We start from the raw sequence: 18353 nt of genomic DNA, 5'->3' as shown, positions 1-18353 counted from the left end.
GGTGGAAAAAAGCGGCCTGGTACCTCTATGTTCGGTACCATTCCGGCATTTGCCTTACGACAAATTATGCCTTAAACTGGAAAACCTCACTCAGGATGCCTGGCCTGAAAAATCTTTTACACTTTTCCGACCGAGTGTCCCCAATGAACAAACATATAATTCTATATTGTTTTAACAACAGTGAAAATACACATTCCATCATAATCTATTTTGAGTTAATTGCTAAAATGATAGATTAATGCCTTGTATTGAATTTTATAGTTATAATGGAATTACAAACTAAATCAACTTTCTTTATCACCAGTGAAGTTGTCAAAAGGGAACTAGGAGCTACTGTATGTGCTAACTGTCAGTGTGTGACTGAATCGAATGTTACCATCGTTACCAAAATTAGACACTTGCCATTGTCACCAGAAAGCATAAGAGAATACGGATATTCTAGAGTTTCCTTGAATAATGTTATCCGTATATCTTGATCTTGGAGGAGGAAAGTTGGCTTTTTAGTATACAAATTATATTTTATTTAGCAATATACTAACCTCTTTTAGCTGCTCTTCAGCCTTTTTGATCATCTGTTCAGCTGCCTGTCTAGCCTCTTTGAGTTTCTCTTCCGCCTGCTTATCCTTCTCTTCCAGTCTCTTCTTGCATGTTTTCTCAACCTCCCGAAGCTTCCACTCAAAGTCATCCAGAAGCTGCTGCTCTCGGTCGGTGTTCACAGTTCGAAGTTTCTCAAAATCCCTCTCAAACCTCGTCTGGATTTGCTGCTTTTCTGCCAATGCTTCTTCCAACGCCTAAAATTGAAGAAAATCCGCTATTAAAATGCATGTGAGTATAATGACAATTTAATGTAGTAACTGTGTACTATTTGTTTACTTGTTATTATAATAACATGCTTCAGCAGGTAATTTGCGGGTAAGTATTTATAATATAGTGCATATTCTTGCAACCATTTGTGCAATGTGAATGATGAATAATGTCAATTGCAGCAGAAGTCCTGAAGAGGCAGAACGAGTGGTTCATCGGTGCGGGCGAGTTAATATCATACCGAAGGTAAATAAATCATTTCTATTGTGGAATGTGTGCTTTTTTCTTGGGCTAGTAAAATTGTGTTGCTTATTTACATCCCTGGTTATTCCCATTCTTATTTTACCAAAATGTTTCGACAAGTGCAATCAAAGTTAAGCACAAATGATCATTTTTGCTTAGGATCACCAAGGAATCATCGAAACCAACTGGGTTCATATAGAAGAAATGTGACGATGGTATAAAATCGTGACTTTATGCAACAATGCTCAAAGTAATGACAAAACCAACCTGACTTGTTTAATGAAGAAATACACGAAAATACACGTCCGTCTTTGGGAAAGGTTGGGACGACTTGCTAAGTAAATGCACCTGAGATATATTTATAGCAAGCACACACAGTTCATACATAAGTCAATTAATTTCTACTACCTCTCCAGGTTAAAAGTGGCTATGCGTGGACAGCGCTTTCACTTCGTGAAAGACTTCCCTAAAGTGGTTACCTGGAGCATATGAGTTGTGAACGGAAATGTTGCCTTTTTATTATAGTGAGTTTTCTAAAATGTTGGGAAGAAGGCACCGAGAAGCAGACACCACCGAAGTCAGGAAGGAATTTTCAATTTAAAAGAACAGAAAAGAGAAATGTATTCCTCTTTTTACAAGTGGAGAAGTACGTGGTTCAAGTAGCTATAGTTGTTGGATAGAATTAAAAATTTAAAAAAATAAATAAATAAATAAAAATAAAATAAAATAAAATAAATGATTTTGGTTCGAAAATGTATCGATTATCTAGAACTAAACGACAAGAACTTCATAGCAAAATGTAAAATTTGTGAAAATAAGACAACGATATATTGAGTAAGTGAGGTCTGCCTGGGACATATCAGTTACATACAAATTATTTATATTTCAAAAGTAATAGAAATGTATTTGTTGTTAGTATTTGTGAAAAGTAACAGCTTTTATTTCTTGTATAACAAAACATCATCCTAGACATGAGAAAGATTAAAAATGTTTCTTGTTGCCTGCTTATTGAGATGTTTTACGGAACACGAGATCCTGTTATCGAAAAGCATTGCGTAATTATGATGCTATATTTCTCGATATTTTACACGGCAAGAGAGAAAGAAATGTCTAATACCAATACTGCAGTCATCAGATAGAAAGCTGAATGAAAAAGAAAGCCAAGAGTCTATGCTTTATCTACCATTGATAAAAGCCCTTCGAAAGAGAATCGCGAATCAAGGAAGTTTGTGAGAAAGAATAGTTTCTGACAGCAACTTGACTGCACTTCTGATTTAAATTAAATTAATTAGAGAAAGAAAAAACTGAGAAATTCCGTACAAACTACTGTTACGTTTACAACCTGTTGAAGATAGTGATGCCAGTAAGATAGCTAAATGAAAATTAACAGATATTTGTTATTTCAGTCTCGCAACTTCTTCATATTACTTTTCCATTCTGGCGGGATAGTTTGACTTAATTGATATATTAACAATTCAAATTTCAGCATTCAGTAACGTTGATGAAACACAAAAATTCAGTTGTTAACAAGAAATGTTTAACATGCGCTTGAAGCAAGAAATAAAATTCTTTGTATATGTTGTGAATGTGTTTTTACATCTAAACAAGCTTTGTTTAAGTCAAATAATTTTGAAGAAATTAACACAACCAATAAAAATCTAAATAGAAAAATATATAGCTGTTACAAAACTGTAAAATTTACGAGATAACGTAACACATTAAGAATATTGCTCAAAATGTTTTACTTTAAAAATGTCCAAGTACTCCGTTTTTCTTACTATTCCTCTACTTTCGCTTCCAGTTGATAGTCTAGTATAAGAAAGAAGAAACTAAGAAGAACTTCGAGATACTGCGGTCTGATTTGGTTGATTTCTGAAAGAAGAAAGACGAAGATCTTAGACTATTTCAGAACTTCATTAATCATATTTACGTAATTTTCTTCATTCAAGAATAAGTTTGTGAAATACAACATCCCACCAGTAAATGAAGCAGTGGAGCACTTAATGGAAGATAGCATAAAGTGGAGAACATTTGAAAACTTTTATATTTTAAAAGAAATAAATAATAATATTGATGTACTAAGAAACTATGAATGTAAGATGAACTCAACTTGTCCCACTCACAAATCTCCCCGTCTTCCACGTCAGTGTTCTTACTAGAACCTGTGTAGGGTACACAACTTCTAATGTGAATCCAAGTAGAAGTTAGAAGTTCGAATCCCACTCTAAAGTAGCTCCCATCCTTTATAACACAGTATGAGTACATCTACTGATTCATTACTTTGTGTATTGCATACGATGTAATTAATGCAAATTCAACTCTGCAACTTTTTTAGATTTAGTGTGAACATATGGTTACATTTCCAAAAAGGTTTGCAGTTCTCATTGATCAATATACTCAGGGCTGGATTTAATACTAGGGGCGCAGCTAGACAAAAATTTAATATGCAACATAAAAAATTGCGAAGTTGAATAATAATAATAATAATAAAACATTATTGAAGTCAGAGTAAACGCCCTCCAAGACATTCAGTAAGATGATGTAACAGACATCTTCGTTCGGAAAGAAGCGAGAAGGAAGATAGTTTAAATTTATTTTAAAGGTAAGTACTTACACAAATCTGTTTCTTGAACAGTGACAACAAATTTTCTGTTACTGTTCCGTAATTCACTTTTCTCCTGTTTCATTTACTTTTAAGGTTTTAGAGTAAATGTATTATACATATTGAAAAATGAGGTTTTATTTCTTGTAGCCAAAATACTCATTTTACATTACAGTACAAACATAAATTTCTACAATTAAAACAATTATTTTGTTCGTTTTACTGATATTTTTAGTTTGAATATTCACACTATCTATCACAGACGAAAATTCTAAACGAGCTTCTTTTATACTAGTGCATACTGTAAAACTAAAACTAATTATTCTCTGTAACTTTCTTTTTTTTCTTTTAGAACATAAATTTGTAACAATTTCAATCTTTATAGCAGATTCAAAATGAAAATACATTAAAATTTATATAAAAATATACATAAGGGAAGTTTATTTTATTTTATTTTTTATTTTTTTTATTAATTTTCTATTGTGTTAAAATTTTGTACGTCGGGATAAGAATTGAGAAGGAGCAAACACTCTTCAGCATAGGGAAGGCAAAACATAAAATCTGGCTCTGAATATACTGTATACAGTATCTGGTCAAACGGACCAAATAAGTCTTCCATATGTTATTCTGTTTATTGTAAAGCACGACCAACTGCCATAAGTGCTATTATATATAGTGTAAATTTGGGTTTCAAACGGGTCTGTAATCCCTATAACACGTTTTGGGTCCGCTTATAAAATTATATACACCAATTAATTTAATCAATTATTCAACCTATTCATTGATGTTCTATAAAATATGAAAAATTAATTCAATCAATGCATAAGATAATAGAAGACATCATGTCAGCATACGTACACTACCATTCATGGTTGTGTCATACATCAGGATAACCGAAATCGACATTTGTAATCTTCACACACTGCGTTGTCAATCAAACAAAGTATAATTTCGGACATGAACAAGATAAAACTGGAAGATTTTTGTGTAAGGACAAAGATTTTGTGTCATTGTAGATTTGCTTATTTTATATTTCGAGAACAAGGACCAGCGTAATAAAGAGGTTAAAATCTACGACAGATTGCAGCAGACACTAACGTGGGCAGAGAACGAGGTCCTGCACGTGTGTCCCAAACCGTATGCTTCGTTGGTTTTGGCATCATCTGCTGGTGCAGTGCCAACAGGGTAGTGGCTTTTCCCATGCCGTGTTTGAACTGACGCTGTTCATTTTCGACTATCCAATTAGTTTGGCTATATTTACATGGTAGTGGCAGTGAATCCTTGTGACTGACTGACGCAAATTCTACAAGAAACATTCTAGATCCGGAATTAGCTATCAAATTTCATTCACGTATGTTGTTACTGATTCTGTATTCAACTATACATCGCTTTCATTTTAAACATATATATAATATTTTTAAATGTTTAAAACAGCATTTTACAAGTTCTCTAAAACTATGTTTCGCTATGGACTTGAAAACATGTAAATCAGCGGCTGACCTAGGATCGAAACACGTGATTTCATGAATCAACGGTGACTTCTACTAGTATGCGACTGCAGGGCAGGCTTCTTTGTCTAGACTGAGTTTCCTATATATAACCATCTGTAGCATTTACGTAATTCATGTTTGAAATAAGAATTTGAATTCCTCTATTGTTTCTTCTTACATTTTCCCCCATCTTTCTTACTCTTTGTTTTACAGATATTTTCTTAATAAAAACATATCTCAACAAAAGAAGACCTTAACAATTCTAAGAGGTTAAGCTTTTCTTTTGGAATATAGCTAAATTCAACATTGCTTTTCACATCCCACTAAATGATTGAGTTTCATAATTTTGATATAAGGAACTTTGAACAGAATTTCAACCTCCATTGCCAAAGAGTATCACATATGAAAAAAAAAAAAAAAAAAAAAAAAAAAAAAAAAAAAAAAAAAAAAAGGGCAATTTAATTTTCAAAAGCAAAACATTCTAAATATGACCAAAAATGTCTCTTTAGTTGTAGTTACATATTTTGATAGTTATCTCTTATAGTTCCGGAACATTTTCATTGAGCAACATGATAGGCCTAACTAGGAAGCCCATAGTTTGTTTCCTTCTGTAACCATTTGTTTTATTTAAAATTTATAAACATTAAATAAAGCGAGAAGTATTTCAACATTATATTGCGTTATTCTTGAGATACAAAGCAAATTCTGCTCAACTTTACAAAATTGAGAACTATTGGAACCATCAACATTTTAAATGTTACTAAACTTCATCTCACAGACAAGCTTGAAATGGTGTTCTTAAGGTAAGGTAATCAAACGTCTCGTTTTTAAGGAGATTGTTTTTTTTTTTTTCAGAGAGTTGTCCGGTGTCCCGAGAAAAATGCAAATGGGATACATAATGTTCCTTTTTAAAACAAGAAGCGTACTAAAATCCCGAAATTAGAAGGTCCTGGCTACTTGAGCTTACTTAATAGTTTCATAATAGAAAAACAATGAATATAAATAATAATTAATTCACAGTACAATTATATAAACTTATCTTTTCTTTCAGTGTCACAATCTACGTATGAGATAATTAATTTATCTTCTTGTGTTGAATAACCTGTGCTCTCTTTATTTTTTAAGCCCACTGATTTACGTAGGGAATTATTTTTGTTTTTTCTCTGAAACATTGAAATTTATTGATCTGATACACATCTCTTCGTTTTTTAATCGTCCCGCGATTGTGCGCAGACGCTAAAGAAGAAGTGATGATGAGATGGCTGTGGTAATGGCGAAATGAAGAAAGTGAAAGTAAAAAGGAGAAGCTCAAGAAAATCCACGCATACGGTATTTGTCCACCACAAAGTTCGACTTGGCGCGGTCTCGGATAGAACCAGGAATGAGATGCACCAGAGGTGAGCGTTCTACTAGTAAGTCACCGCGACCCTCTCTTACATCGTGAAAATTAAATTTTGTAATTTTAATACTTAATAATTAAATTTAAATAATACTGAACTTGTAAGTGATGTAAATTCATTTTTAAAAAAACGTAAGGGTCAGTTAACTATACTTGAAGAAGAAGGCAGTAAAAGCAGATCGCTAAAATTTCAGTGCATTACAAAATAATAAAAATATAAAGAACATAAACTAAATACGGGTGTGGAGAAGAATGGTGAGGATTAGCTGCGTTGAGCGGAAAAGGAATGAAAGTGTTAGAAATGGTGGGGAAGAAAAGAACAATTTTAGATTTAATTGAAAAGAGGAAGATAAACTAGTTGGGACACTGGCTAAGAAGGAACTGTATCATGAGGGACGTGCTAGAGGGTATGGTGGCAGGAAAGAGAGGGAGGGAGCGAAGGAGGATACAGTTGATGGACAGTATTAAAACAGGAAAGTCATACGTGAAGACGATGAGGTTAGCGGAAAAACTTGAAGATGAAAGCTTCTCAGTTGTGGCAAGTGACCTGCCAGTAATGGCAGAATACCTATAACGACGACGACGACGATGTTGATGATGTTGAGGACGATTATATAAATCAATGGGATGGCGTAGGTACTCTATTCCTTTAATACTCGAGACGTTCTTCAAATATTGGAATCTCGACGTATGCAAGGGGTGGGTCCTGGGGATCCAGACACTCCGAAATTCCAATTTTTCTGTAAATTTAGCCTAATTTTAGGGATGATTTTACAAATTCATCCTCATATAGAATTTGGATCTCGTCCAAAATAATTTCCTGATGCAGTTCATTAGTATCTACTCCAATAAAAATAAAGTTTTTTTTATTTTATTTTATTTGTTGTTTTACAAATTTAAGACGGTGGTAAACAATGTAAAAAAATGTCCATTACCAACAGCACATTCGATTATAAACATAGTGTAGCTGAATGTTATTTTAACTTCATAAATTTACAACTTGTCAAAACTGGCTTGGCATATACGTAAAACAATAAACAAGGACAAATTGATAGTGAAAGCATCTTTTCTGAAAATTGAATGTTTGTTTTGGCTGACTGGATTTAAGTCAACGAAAAGAAAAATCCTTTGAAAAATGGATTTTTCTTAAAGCTATAGCTTCAAATTATCTTAGTATATTACATGCAATAAATGTAACTGGATCAAAAGACTTGAAATCTACTTCTAAACTTATTATCAGGTGAAATACAGTAGGACATAAACTTTATTTAATCTTAGAAAAATCTTTCTGCAATGTAAACAAATAAAACTCCTTATGAATAAGTATAAGCCAGCCAACAAAGAAGGACACCTTAGCAAAAATCAGAATTATTGTATTTTGAGGAGTCTGTGAGACACGTGTCTATTTTAAAGAAACAGATGTTGTTAATTTAAACCACATTGACACTATAGGAAGAGTGGAGAAGAATGCTAAAATGTGCTATGTATTCTGTTGAGCGGGAGTTTGTGGCAGAAAAAAAAAAGTTTACAAGGTTTGATTTTGTTGTATAACACCAACAGATTGTGACAATCTGTGGGGCTTGTAGTTGAAGATTGGTGGAACGAAACAAGACATTTTTTTCAGATTAAGCTTTTTTCAACGTTCCACAACTATGTACCGAGGTTAAGGGAGAATGTAATGATGATGATATGGGCGATAATGGTAGAATGACGAAAGTGAGAGGAACAGGGAAACTCCGAGTAAACCCGCACACTGTTCGTCCAGCAGAAAGCCCACTTAGTGAGAGGCCACTTGAACCAAGAACCAACCCTACGCACAAGAAATAAGCAAGCGTTCTTCCGTTAAGCTATAGCAGCCCCAAGTTTGTTTATTAGTCCTTAAATTGATTCTTAAATTGAATATTTTTTTTTAATGGTGACAGATATGTGCAAATTTTACTCTTTCGGGGGAAAAAATTGCCCTTCATTGATTTATTTTTTCAGCCAATCCTTCTTAAAACTGATTTGCGAAAACTTCACTACTAAGTCCAAACACCGAATTTCATGGTCTATAACTAGGAAACCTAAAGCATGCGCACCATAATATTTCACATATGCTTGTAAAGCAGGTGAAGGTTCACAAACAACCAAGCCAATTTAATCCAGACCAGCCGAGTTCGATTAAATTCAACGAAATGGACCTATCGTGTCCTCGATTTTAATTGTTCGAGACATGTGGTTTAATTCTGGTTGTTTTATCGAAGATAAGGGGAAAATGTGATTTTGCCTTAATTTGACAAATGAGAACACCTGACTTCCTCATCATTCGGTGAATGTATGTGAGTTCATAGTTTCAACTCGCTGGATATTTATCTCAGTACATTTGCACATATTAAGCAAGTTTTATATTTAACAAATTTACATTTCAAAATAAACAACAACAAAATATGATACGATACTCGACCACTGTTACTTATCACAAATTTATTTATTAAGGTTAATGTATCTGGGAGCACAATTTAAACTTCCCCACCCCACTCCTAGAATTATATCCGCTAATTCGTATGACAAGTAGCCGTTTTGAGGACCGTATTTGAGAAAGAAAACAGTCTTTCATTGAGTTTTTACAGCAAATCTTTACAGAACTACATTTACAACATAGCTAATCATTTTGCTTCTTTTTATATCTCAAAACACCGTTTAGAAAACATTTTGTTTCATATCTTTTTAAGAAGTTTGGTTTACCAAAACCCCTCCACATATTAACCGTGTCCGTCCGGGAGATAAAATAATAATAATAATAATAATAATAATAATAATAATAATAATAATAATAATAATAATAATAATAATAATAATAATAATAATAACTTGATGGATCACCGCCAAATTTGGTCCGAATGTAGAAGGTTAAAAGTTTGGAATCAAAATTGTTTTTGGAGTTGATATTCAAACCGGAAATGGTATAAGTAATCTATTTCCAGTTTTTACCTTGATCACTATAAAGCAAGAACGGTAATAGAGAGACCTCCATCTTTAACAATCTATTAAAACCGGAAGTGGTAGAAATCCAGTACAACATCAGGTTTCAATATTGCTCTCCGTAACAAAAACCAGTAGATAGTGAGAAGCGGTACTTAAGAATCGATTTAGTGTTCTAAGAATATGTCGGGTCTATCATAATCTCTTTCAACCCCATATTCAAACGGAAAGTGGCATATATCAACCACTTCCAGTTTTAACGTTGATTGCCCTAGAATAAAAACCATACAAGATAGCGAGAAGTCCGTAAGCGTTCCAAGTCCACCATCTCCACTTTAATCTCTCAACTAAAACCGGAAGTGCTATTAGCACGCTATTTAAACCAAACTTTTTCACGTGTGTACATGTGACACTGCTCCATGTTCTATAAAGTAATTAGAGATTTTTAAAATTTGACTAAGTCTAAACTCCAATTTTAATCATAACTCGGGAACAATCGGTCTGCACACTACAATATTTCATATGCGTACTAAATTGGTCAAGGCGGCCCGCGTAGCGTAATCGCTAACGTTCTCGCCTTCAGTGCAAGCGGTCCCGAGTTCGATTTCTAATGGAGGCAATCGGTCGAAAAAGTGCAAAACGCTTTTCCAAAACAAAATGAGGTTTTCTTCATTCACACAAGGCAAATGCCGAGGTGGAACCTAACTTCTAGGTCCCAGGCCGCTTCCCTAATCCTTTCTTCTTTCCCTTTCCCCGGATAGTGCTCGCCGAGAGACGTCATCCCTCAAACATGACGGGCTAAACAGCCATAGCTGCCGAAAGCTCAGAAATCTCAATCCTAAATTCGTCAAGGTCTACCACCACACCAAGTTTGATCCACATCGGATAAGTTGAACTCGTACATGTATAGTGTCCTTGTGATTGATTTTTTAATCAAAGAAAAGACGAGAATTCTTAACTTGATTATCATTCGGATGTGCTAGGGATCTGGAATTCCCTCCATTGGTTCTTCCTTCTCCACATCTCTTTCGGCTGAAGAACGAAGAACCATGGGAGGGAATTTCGCAAGCTAAAACGCAGACCGCTACGGAATGAGGACCATGAAGATTTAGTGGAAAACCTATTCTTCACTTCAGTATTGATCTCACCATCATCACGGAAACATCTCCTAAATGGTTTCAAATTTCGAACTAGGCAGAAATCCAAAAGTTCAAAGTAAGGTGAATGCAGTGGATTTAGCACTTTTGTAGCCACAACAACGGGGAATAAAACTAATTGATTCTGTGGTAGAGTGTGAAGGTATACTGTTAGCTAACAATAACTCACTTTGTCAGCATAGTTCATCATGTTTATCTCGACAGTATTTCGTTGTTGTTTGTTTGTTTGTTTTTTGTAAATCCGTGTATTTTATTTTATTTTATATTTGAGTTGTTAGGTACAAAAATTCTGTCCTTTACGGTAAAGACGACAATGAAAAGGTAATGAAATGAATTATAAATACAGAATATACAACCAGTGACGTAACTGCGGGGAGCAAACGGGGCTTGTGTTCCGGGCGCCGGATTGGGAGGGCGCAAAATTGGACAAATATTTGGGGGAGCGTTTCGGTTTGGTTGCTAAGCGAGTTCTTGCCCCGAGCGACAACTAGCGTATTTGCGTCGCTGTATATAACACCAATCTCCTAGGTGGGTCTTATCGTCTTAGATGCGTCTACCTGTGAGCCGGATTCAAGTAACTATCTGTAATAAGCCCCCGTTACCTTTTGTTTAAATGAACACCATTACAGTCCCAAAACACAGAGAGCATGACTTTGCTGGATGACTGTTGTACCATAATCTAATCAAAGTTAGTACATTTAAATATATATGATTGTCATTGCGTTTCCTCTATTTTGTTTTTTATCTACGTTTCTTATACAAAAAATATTTCCTGTCCTTTTTACTGCTACCGAAAATGCTGTACAAAAAGTATAAATTGTAATGCAAATTTAAGTTTGTTCCTCAAATTGCTACGCAATAAAGCACACGTATTGAATTTCGCCAAATTCTCATGCAGCAATGGAACAAAACTTTATGACGCTGACTACACACATTTATAATGAAATGATAAGTTAAATTACACGGGATGAGACCAACAAATTTTTGCAACACACACATTGATTTGTTTCATTACCTGCCACAAAATGTGAACGAGAGTTGTTAATAATTTTTTAAAAAGTTCGAGACAAACTAACCTCGTGTACAATTTTAATCTCCTCTTCCCTCTCTGCTTCCATGTCCGCCTTTTCCTTGAGCAGTTTATCTCTCTCCTCTTCCAATTCTTTCATTCGCGTTTCCAGCTCCTTCATCTTCTCCTCTTTATCCTTCAGTGACTCCTGCAGCTCCTCAATTTTCTCACTGTTGTTACTCTCCAGGGTTTTCATCTCCTCTGAAAACAAACACAATTTCAACCAACACATAACACACTCAACATTAGTACTACTGGCTAAGGCTTCTTCAACGTTTTCATGCAGAGACGGTTTACATAAAAGTGCTGACGTTTCTTTTGACGTCGTACGTTGAAACAGAGCATTTTTTTTTTCCAGCCAACAAATCGTCCTGATTCGGCAAAGTGCTAGAAACACGAGACTGCTCTGGTCAGTTTCTTATGGTAGCATTTTTGTGTTTGTAAATAATGTAAAACAGGATTTTTACAAATCAAATTTGTGCTTATTATAATCTTATGATTTTCGTGGATGTCATTATAGTTACAGCCCAACCACCTGATCGCTGGCTGACTAGTAACAAGCCGTCGCATAATAAAAGGCCGAAGACAATAGCTAGAAATGATTCATTCTCTATTAACTGTTGTAGGTAGATGTAAAGATAGTATTGTGTTCATTTATAGCTTCTTGATGTTTCAGCGTTTCAGACATCAAGCCATTTTGTTAAGCTATACAGAACGTTAATGAACTCTCTGTCGTAAGTTTAGAAAGTGACTCCTTCTATCAAATGAAAGAAACAGCTCTAATAAACATAGGTAGGAAAACGCCTCATTTCAGAGTTGTACACTGCCAAAAAATACGAGACATCAAGTTTCAAAACGTTCTTGCTTGTGTAACTAGCATACAATCTATCTAAATATCCATGTTTTACAGTATTCAGATATCGGCGTAACAAACTATAAAGTAAGTTGGGGTATGTAGGTACACTCTTAAGTACTAATTAGTTACTCGTTGTGTGGGTACCAGAGAATTGTGGAACAAAGATATTTAGATAGAACGCATAATAGTTCCTGTGTAGTTCCTTGAACTCTTCCGAGAGGTCTTCTAATTTTCAAGTCAGGGTTTCAAAACGATATGTTTCGCATTTTTGTCAGTTTATAACTTTGAAAGGAATTGTTTTCTGATTCATGTTTATTACAACTTTTACAAGATACTAGCTGAACCTGCGCTGTCTACTGAGCGCATCGTTCTGTTATGACCATGAATCTCCTTCCCACTGTGCATGTATCCTTACTCACACAAGTAAAGGATAGGAGACTCACAAAGGAAGTGAACTGCTATGTGTAGATATTGGACTGAGTTTGTAACAAATTTGTAGAGGTAACACGATATCAAGCGGAAATATTTTTTTTAAAAATAATAAATCCATATCCGTCCAAGTACGCCTCATTGCGTCTCTTGAGGCCTTTGAAGTTGCCCGCATGAAATAGGATTTGCTATTCAAATTTAAGCGAAGCGCCTGCAATGTCCGTCAACTCGCCATACGTAACTTCTCTACTGGTTGCCTAACATCGTAGTTTCAACCTGCAACAATGTTAATCTAATGGGCTCAAAACGACGCCTGAAATGTTGAATAGAACAATACGACACGGTTTTTGAAAATTTGAATGAGAACTGGACAATCTACACAAAATTTGGAATCGACCAGTGAAAACGGCACGTTTCTAGCACTTGTGGTTTTCGAGATCTCATTGTGGAAAGGATCGGGTACAAACATATAAACCTAGCATTTTAATATATAGACTAGCTGAACCTGTGCCCTCTACACAGCGCATCATTCGCATATGAGCATAAATCTCCTTATCATTACTCACAACATCTGTACATGTCCCTTTACAGACACAAGTGGAAGACGTCTTGATAAAAAAAAAAAAAAAAATCGCAAGGATATCATAAAGGGGAGATTTTTCTCAATACCTCGCAACGTTTGCAAGATTTGAGCCTACTTCCGGTTGGAGTTTCTAATTTATGAGTTGGTTTTGAGTTTAACTTCCCGTTCAGCAGCGAAGCTATATGAGACGTGGACCTACTGATTAACGTGGAATCCGAACCACATGAGGTCCCTCCGGGAATCGAACCCGGGTCTCCCACGACAAAGGCGCGTACGCTAACCGCTTAGCCACGGAGGAGCTCATTTCTAATTCATGTATGACCAGTGTTTTCTTTCTTCTTGCATGCAGTATGTAATAAGCAAATACATTACATATACAATTAATTATGTCAGTTATATACGCTGTTCATTGGGCAAAACACTCAAAAAATAAAGATTTATCTTAGACTGGAGGAAGGGTTATCCTTCCGTTTTCATTATTATTTGGCCATGAAACAAAACGCCTGCGACATATACAACCCCAATATACAACTATGTAGTGTTAGAATGTATAATGCGTAGGATACGATTTAGATTTTATTTTTAATTTCAACACTTTCAGTGTACCCGTAAAAATGTAATAAAGAAATAATGGCCATGTTTTTTAAATATTCAATTAGAACTGGACAATCTACGTAAAATTTGCAATTGATCAGTGAAAACGTCATCTTTCTAGAGCCTGTAGTTTCCGAGGTCTCATTGCCGAAAGGATTGGCCACAAATATAAACGTCCACAAACATATAGTCTAAAAGAACTCCAAAGATGTCAGCACGATTCATTTGCATTGATTTTGGAGAAGGTTTACTAAAATACAAAGGCTTTGAAAAATAATTTTAAAACAAACTTTCTGAAAAAGATCTATTTACATAATTTATTTAAAGTACACACACTTAAAATGCTTGTCTCTTAAACGTGAAATCACATATAACCGTAAATGAAAGATTTGAAAGCCTTATATAGGTTGGAGCTGAGGCAGTTTTAATTGCTGCTGTAGCATTTTAATAGATAAACTAGCTGAACCTGCGCTCTCTACACAGCGCACCATTCACATATGAGCATGAATCTCCTTGTCATTCTTCACAACATCTCTACATGTCCCTTTACAGACGCAAGTAAAAGACGTCTAGATAAAAATCGGCAAAGGCTATCATAAAGGGGAGATTTTTCGATTATTTCGCAATAACTTGCACTGTTTGCAAGATTTGAGCCTATTTCAGGTTGGAGTTTCTAATTTATGTATGATCAGTGTTTTCTTTCGTCCTGCATGCAGTATGTAATAAGCAAATACATTGCATATATAATTAATTATAATGTCAGTGATATATGATGTTCATTGGGCAAAACACTCCAAACAATATAATTTATCTTATACTGGAGAAATGGTTATCCTCCGTTGTTCTTGGCCATGAAGCAAACGCCTGAGAGATATACAACCCCTATATACAACTGTGTTGTGTTGGAATGTACGACTCATAGGATATGATGCTAAAATTTCAACACTTTCAGTGTACCCCTAAAAAAGTAATAAAGAAAAAACGGCCATATTTTTTAAATATTCAATTAGAACTGGACAATCTACACAAAATGTACAATTGACCAGCGGAAACGGCATGTTTCTAGCACTTGTGGTTTCGAGATCTCATTGTCGAAAGGATTGGAGACAAACATATAAGCCTAGCATTTTAATATATAGATAAAGAATCGCCTCTAAATTTATGACACAAGAGTTCACTAACACTCTGTACATGGTCTCAGACTAACATTTATGCCACTATTTCTCTGAATATATACACAGAATAGACAGGTAGAAACACATTGAAGAATACCCAGTAGAAATTCACGTATCTAATCCGAAGTTGATAAACAAGAAAGTGATGGAAGGTTATAGTGATCCAAACAGCGCTAGTGGGACACTGAATATGTAATACAGAGTGTTCAAAAACATACTGTGCTGACATTAATAGGATGCGTATTCACCCCGAGAGGCCACACAAGCAGCTGTTCGGACAGGTTTCGTTTCTACAGATGCTGGATGTCTGTGTAGGGCTTGGTATCCCACGCTAACTGTACATCTTGATATGCTGGGTGAAATCCTAGTCGGAATCCGGCTAGAAGTCAGGTGTCGCCCCCCGCATCACATGGCTCAGCAGTATTCAGACCAGGATAGAAGGCGTACATCGTGTAAAGCACGCCAGTTCCTTCTCGCAGTACGTGGACGCGCGTTCTTCTTCTCGAAGATGAGGTCCTGTAAAGTGTCCAGATGAGATCGGACAATAGGATTGATGACATCGTGAACAAATGACACACTAGACATATTCTCCTGAATGAAGGCCAGATACAACCAAAACATAGGTTACTACCCCTCCCTTCCCCCGCTATATAAGAATGCCTGATAGAATCCTTGAGGGGAATGTGAATACATATTCACCTGCATGTTTACGGATACGTACGTACCCGAACATTACTGTGTCCGAAATGAGAAGGAATTGTCATGACTGAACGCTACCGCCTTCCATTCGCTTCACCACTACAATTTCTCCCAACACAACTAAAAACATTCTTGGCAATCAGCAGGTGTCAGAGATAATCATGTAAGAGATACACGGAAAGGTAGATTTGCCTTCAACAATCTAACTTTAATGATTTGTGGTCACACGGGGAACCAACGTAGCTCTCAACTGCAAGGGGAAAGGATATTCTGATTACACTGGTGATCGCCGTCTTGTCACGACAGCACGAACTATCCTTCTTGTCAATTCTTCAGTGCGACTCACGGGAATGTGTGAAAATCCTGTGCCCGCCACTCATACATCGTTAGGGTATGTAATCTGTCCTATCCACTATTGATATACCATTGACACATCACGATCCACGCGACAAGCAGTTCTGCAGAACGACTACCCGACATCTTGCACGTGCGCTCATGCTCGAAGCCACTCAACAATAGGCGTTCGCTGGCGTCGTTTTGGCGTTGTAGATACAAATTATAATCTATACACAACTACACCTGTCATATTGTCCGATGACTTTCAAATTATTAGCATCATGCTCTCTTGAAAATTATGATCAATCTTCCCTTTACAGCAACCGGTGTGTTGGGACTTTCAAACTAAGATTATCATGCTCTGTACACATCTTTATGAATTCAGCTATTTTTATGGGCTGTTCTCAAATGCATTTCCACCAATATGTTGTTTGTGTGTTTTTAAAAAGCAACATGTTTGTTCATAGATAGAGCGTCCTCTAGGACGAAACCTTAATTTAACAGTTTAAGCGCCATGTGCATATATGTTACGTACACTGTTCCATTACTCGGGTTATGTGGAAATACGCTATTCACACTTCATGTGTTATACAATAGGCCAGTGAACGCTGCTTCTCTCGTAGTAAAACGTCTAAGTTTGGGGCTTGGGGCTTGAAGTGTTAACACTAAGTGGCATATGGATTTTATGGTAGCCGGGTATTGAAATGTCCATATATTATGTTTCTCAATATTAACATCTTCAATTAATCTTAAACAACAGAAAAATATTCTAACAGATAGCTCCCATCATACGAGGATGACAAAAGAAAAGTATTCAACTCCTAAATCCTAGTATTTACCGTATTACTGCCTACTGTGATCATCATCTTCGAAGTAGTCCCCTTCGGCAGTGACGGTCGATTTGATTTGATTTCAAGTTTAGCGCCCCTTTCAGCAGTAAGGCTATACGAGATGTTGCTCTACAGCTTAACATGGAATCTGAACCACATGAACTTCCGCCGGGATCAAACTCGGGTCTCCCACGCTAAAGATGCGTATGCTAACTGCTTAGTAACAAGGGAGCTTGCACCAGTGATGGAATGGGTCATGGGTCACCGGTCACGACTTTTGTCTCGGTCTTCCTGGACTGGATCTCGCTTCTCTGACCCAATCTAAGTTCTCGGTTCTCTGGTGATCCAAACAGACTCGGAAACTCAGAGAGATCCGGTGACCTAAAGAGACCTAGTGACCCAGAAGGAGCAGAAATATCGGCTTTGCAGCATTACTGCAGAATTTTATAGTTTATTAAGAGTCCCTATCACTGCGAAATTAAAATACCGCTAATTTTACAGTAATTATGTGATATCTTCAAATTGAGAAACGATAATCGAAAAGTGGATCAAGACCTCTCTAGACGACGTTATTTTGCATGAGATAGCGTTATTACGAGTCACCTAGTAGCTTTGCGTTTGCAGTTATTTAGAAACGCGAAAATAAATGCCGATTTTCTAAATGGCTCGAAATTGAAAGCAGATAAGTGAGTCTTGATAACGGTATCTCACGCAAAATAATATTGTCTAGGGAGGTCTTGTTCCACTTTTCGATTATATTTTTTCTATTTGAAGATATCACATAATTACTGTAAAATTAGCGGTATTTTAATTTCGCAGTGATGAGGCCTCTTAATGATGTTCATCTTCAGCTCGAGCATTCATTTGTTTGATTTTGAAATGAAATTAAAGATTTTTTTCGACACACTTCGTATTAAAGTTAATTCAAGATTAAAATCTCAATAAGTAAAATGTTTCTAGTTCTTTATAATTATCGATCGATCTATTATATATCCAATAAAGCAATTAATAATAGGGGAGTTTCTGGGATAGAGACAATAAAGTTATCAACTATTAAGTGATCAAAATTATAAACAAAACATCAAAATGAAAATATTTTAAAGTAGAAAAGATTTTTAAGAAGATA

At 35.7% G+C, this 18353-nt stretch overlaps 1 protein-coding gene across 3 annotated transcripts in view; it reads right to left on the bottom strand.

Moving 5' to 3' along the window:
* Nucleotides 1–18353, bottom strand: part of LOC145690704 (uncharacterized) — a 430408-nt gene that overhangs the window by 35556 nt on the left and 376499 nt on the right. For all 3 annotated transcript variants that reach the window (XM_081765884.1, XM_081765876.1, XM_081765867.1), the window contains 2 exons: nt 11733–11926; nt 540–791 (listed from right to left, as the gene is read on the bottom strand). In XM_081765884.1, the coding sequence (XP_081622010.1) occupies nt 540–791; nt 11733–11926 (446 nt within the window). The remainder of the gene's footprint in view (nt 1–539; nt 792–11732; nt 11927–18353) is intronic.

Source organism: Thermobia domestica, chromosome 1, assembly GCF_964235325.1.
Source record: "Thermobia domestica chromosome 1, izTheDome1.hap1.1, whole genome shotgun sequence".
Taxonomy (NCBI): domain Eukaryota; kingdom Metazoa; phylum Arthropoda; class Insecta; order Zygentoma; family Lepismatidae; genus Thermobia; species Thermobia domestica.
The sequence above is the reverse complement of the archived record's forward strand: the minus strand, read 5'-3'. Positions and strand labels throughout refer to the sequence as shown.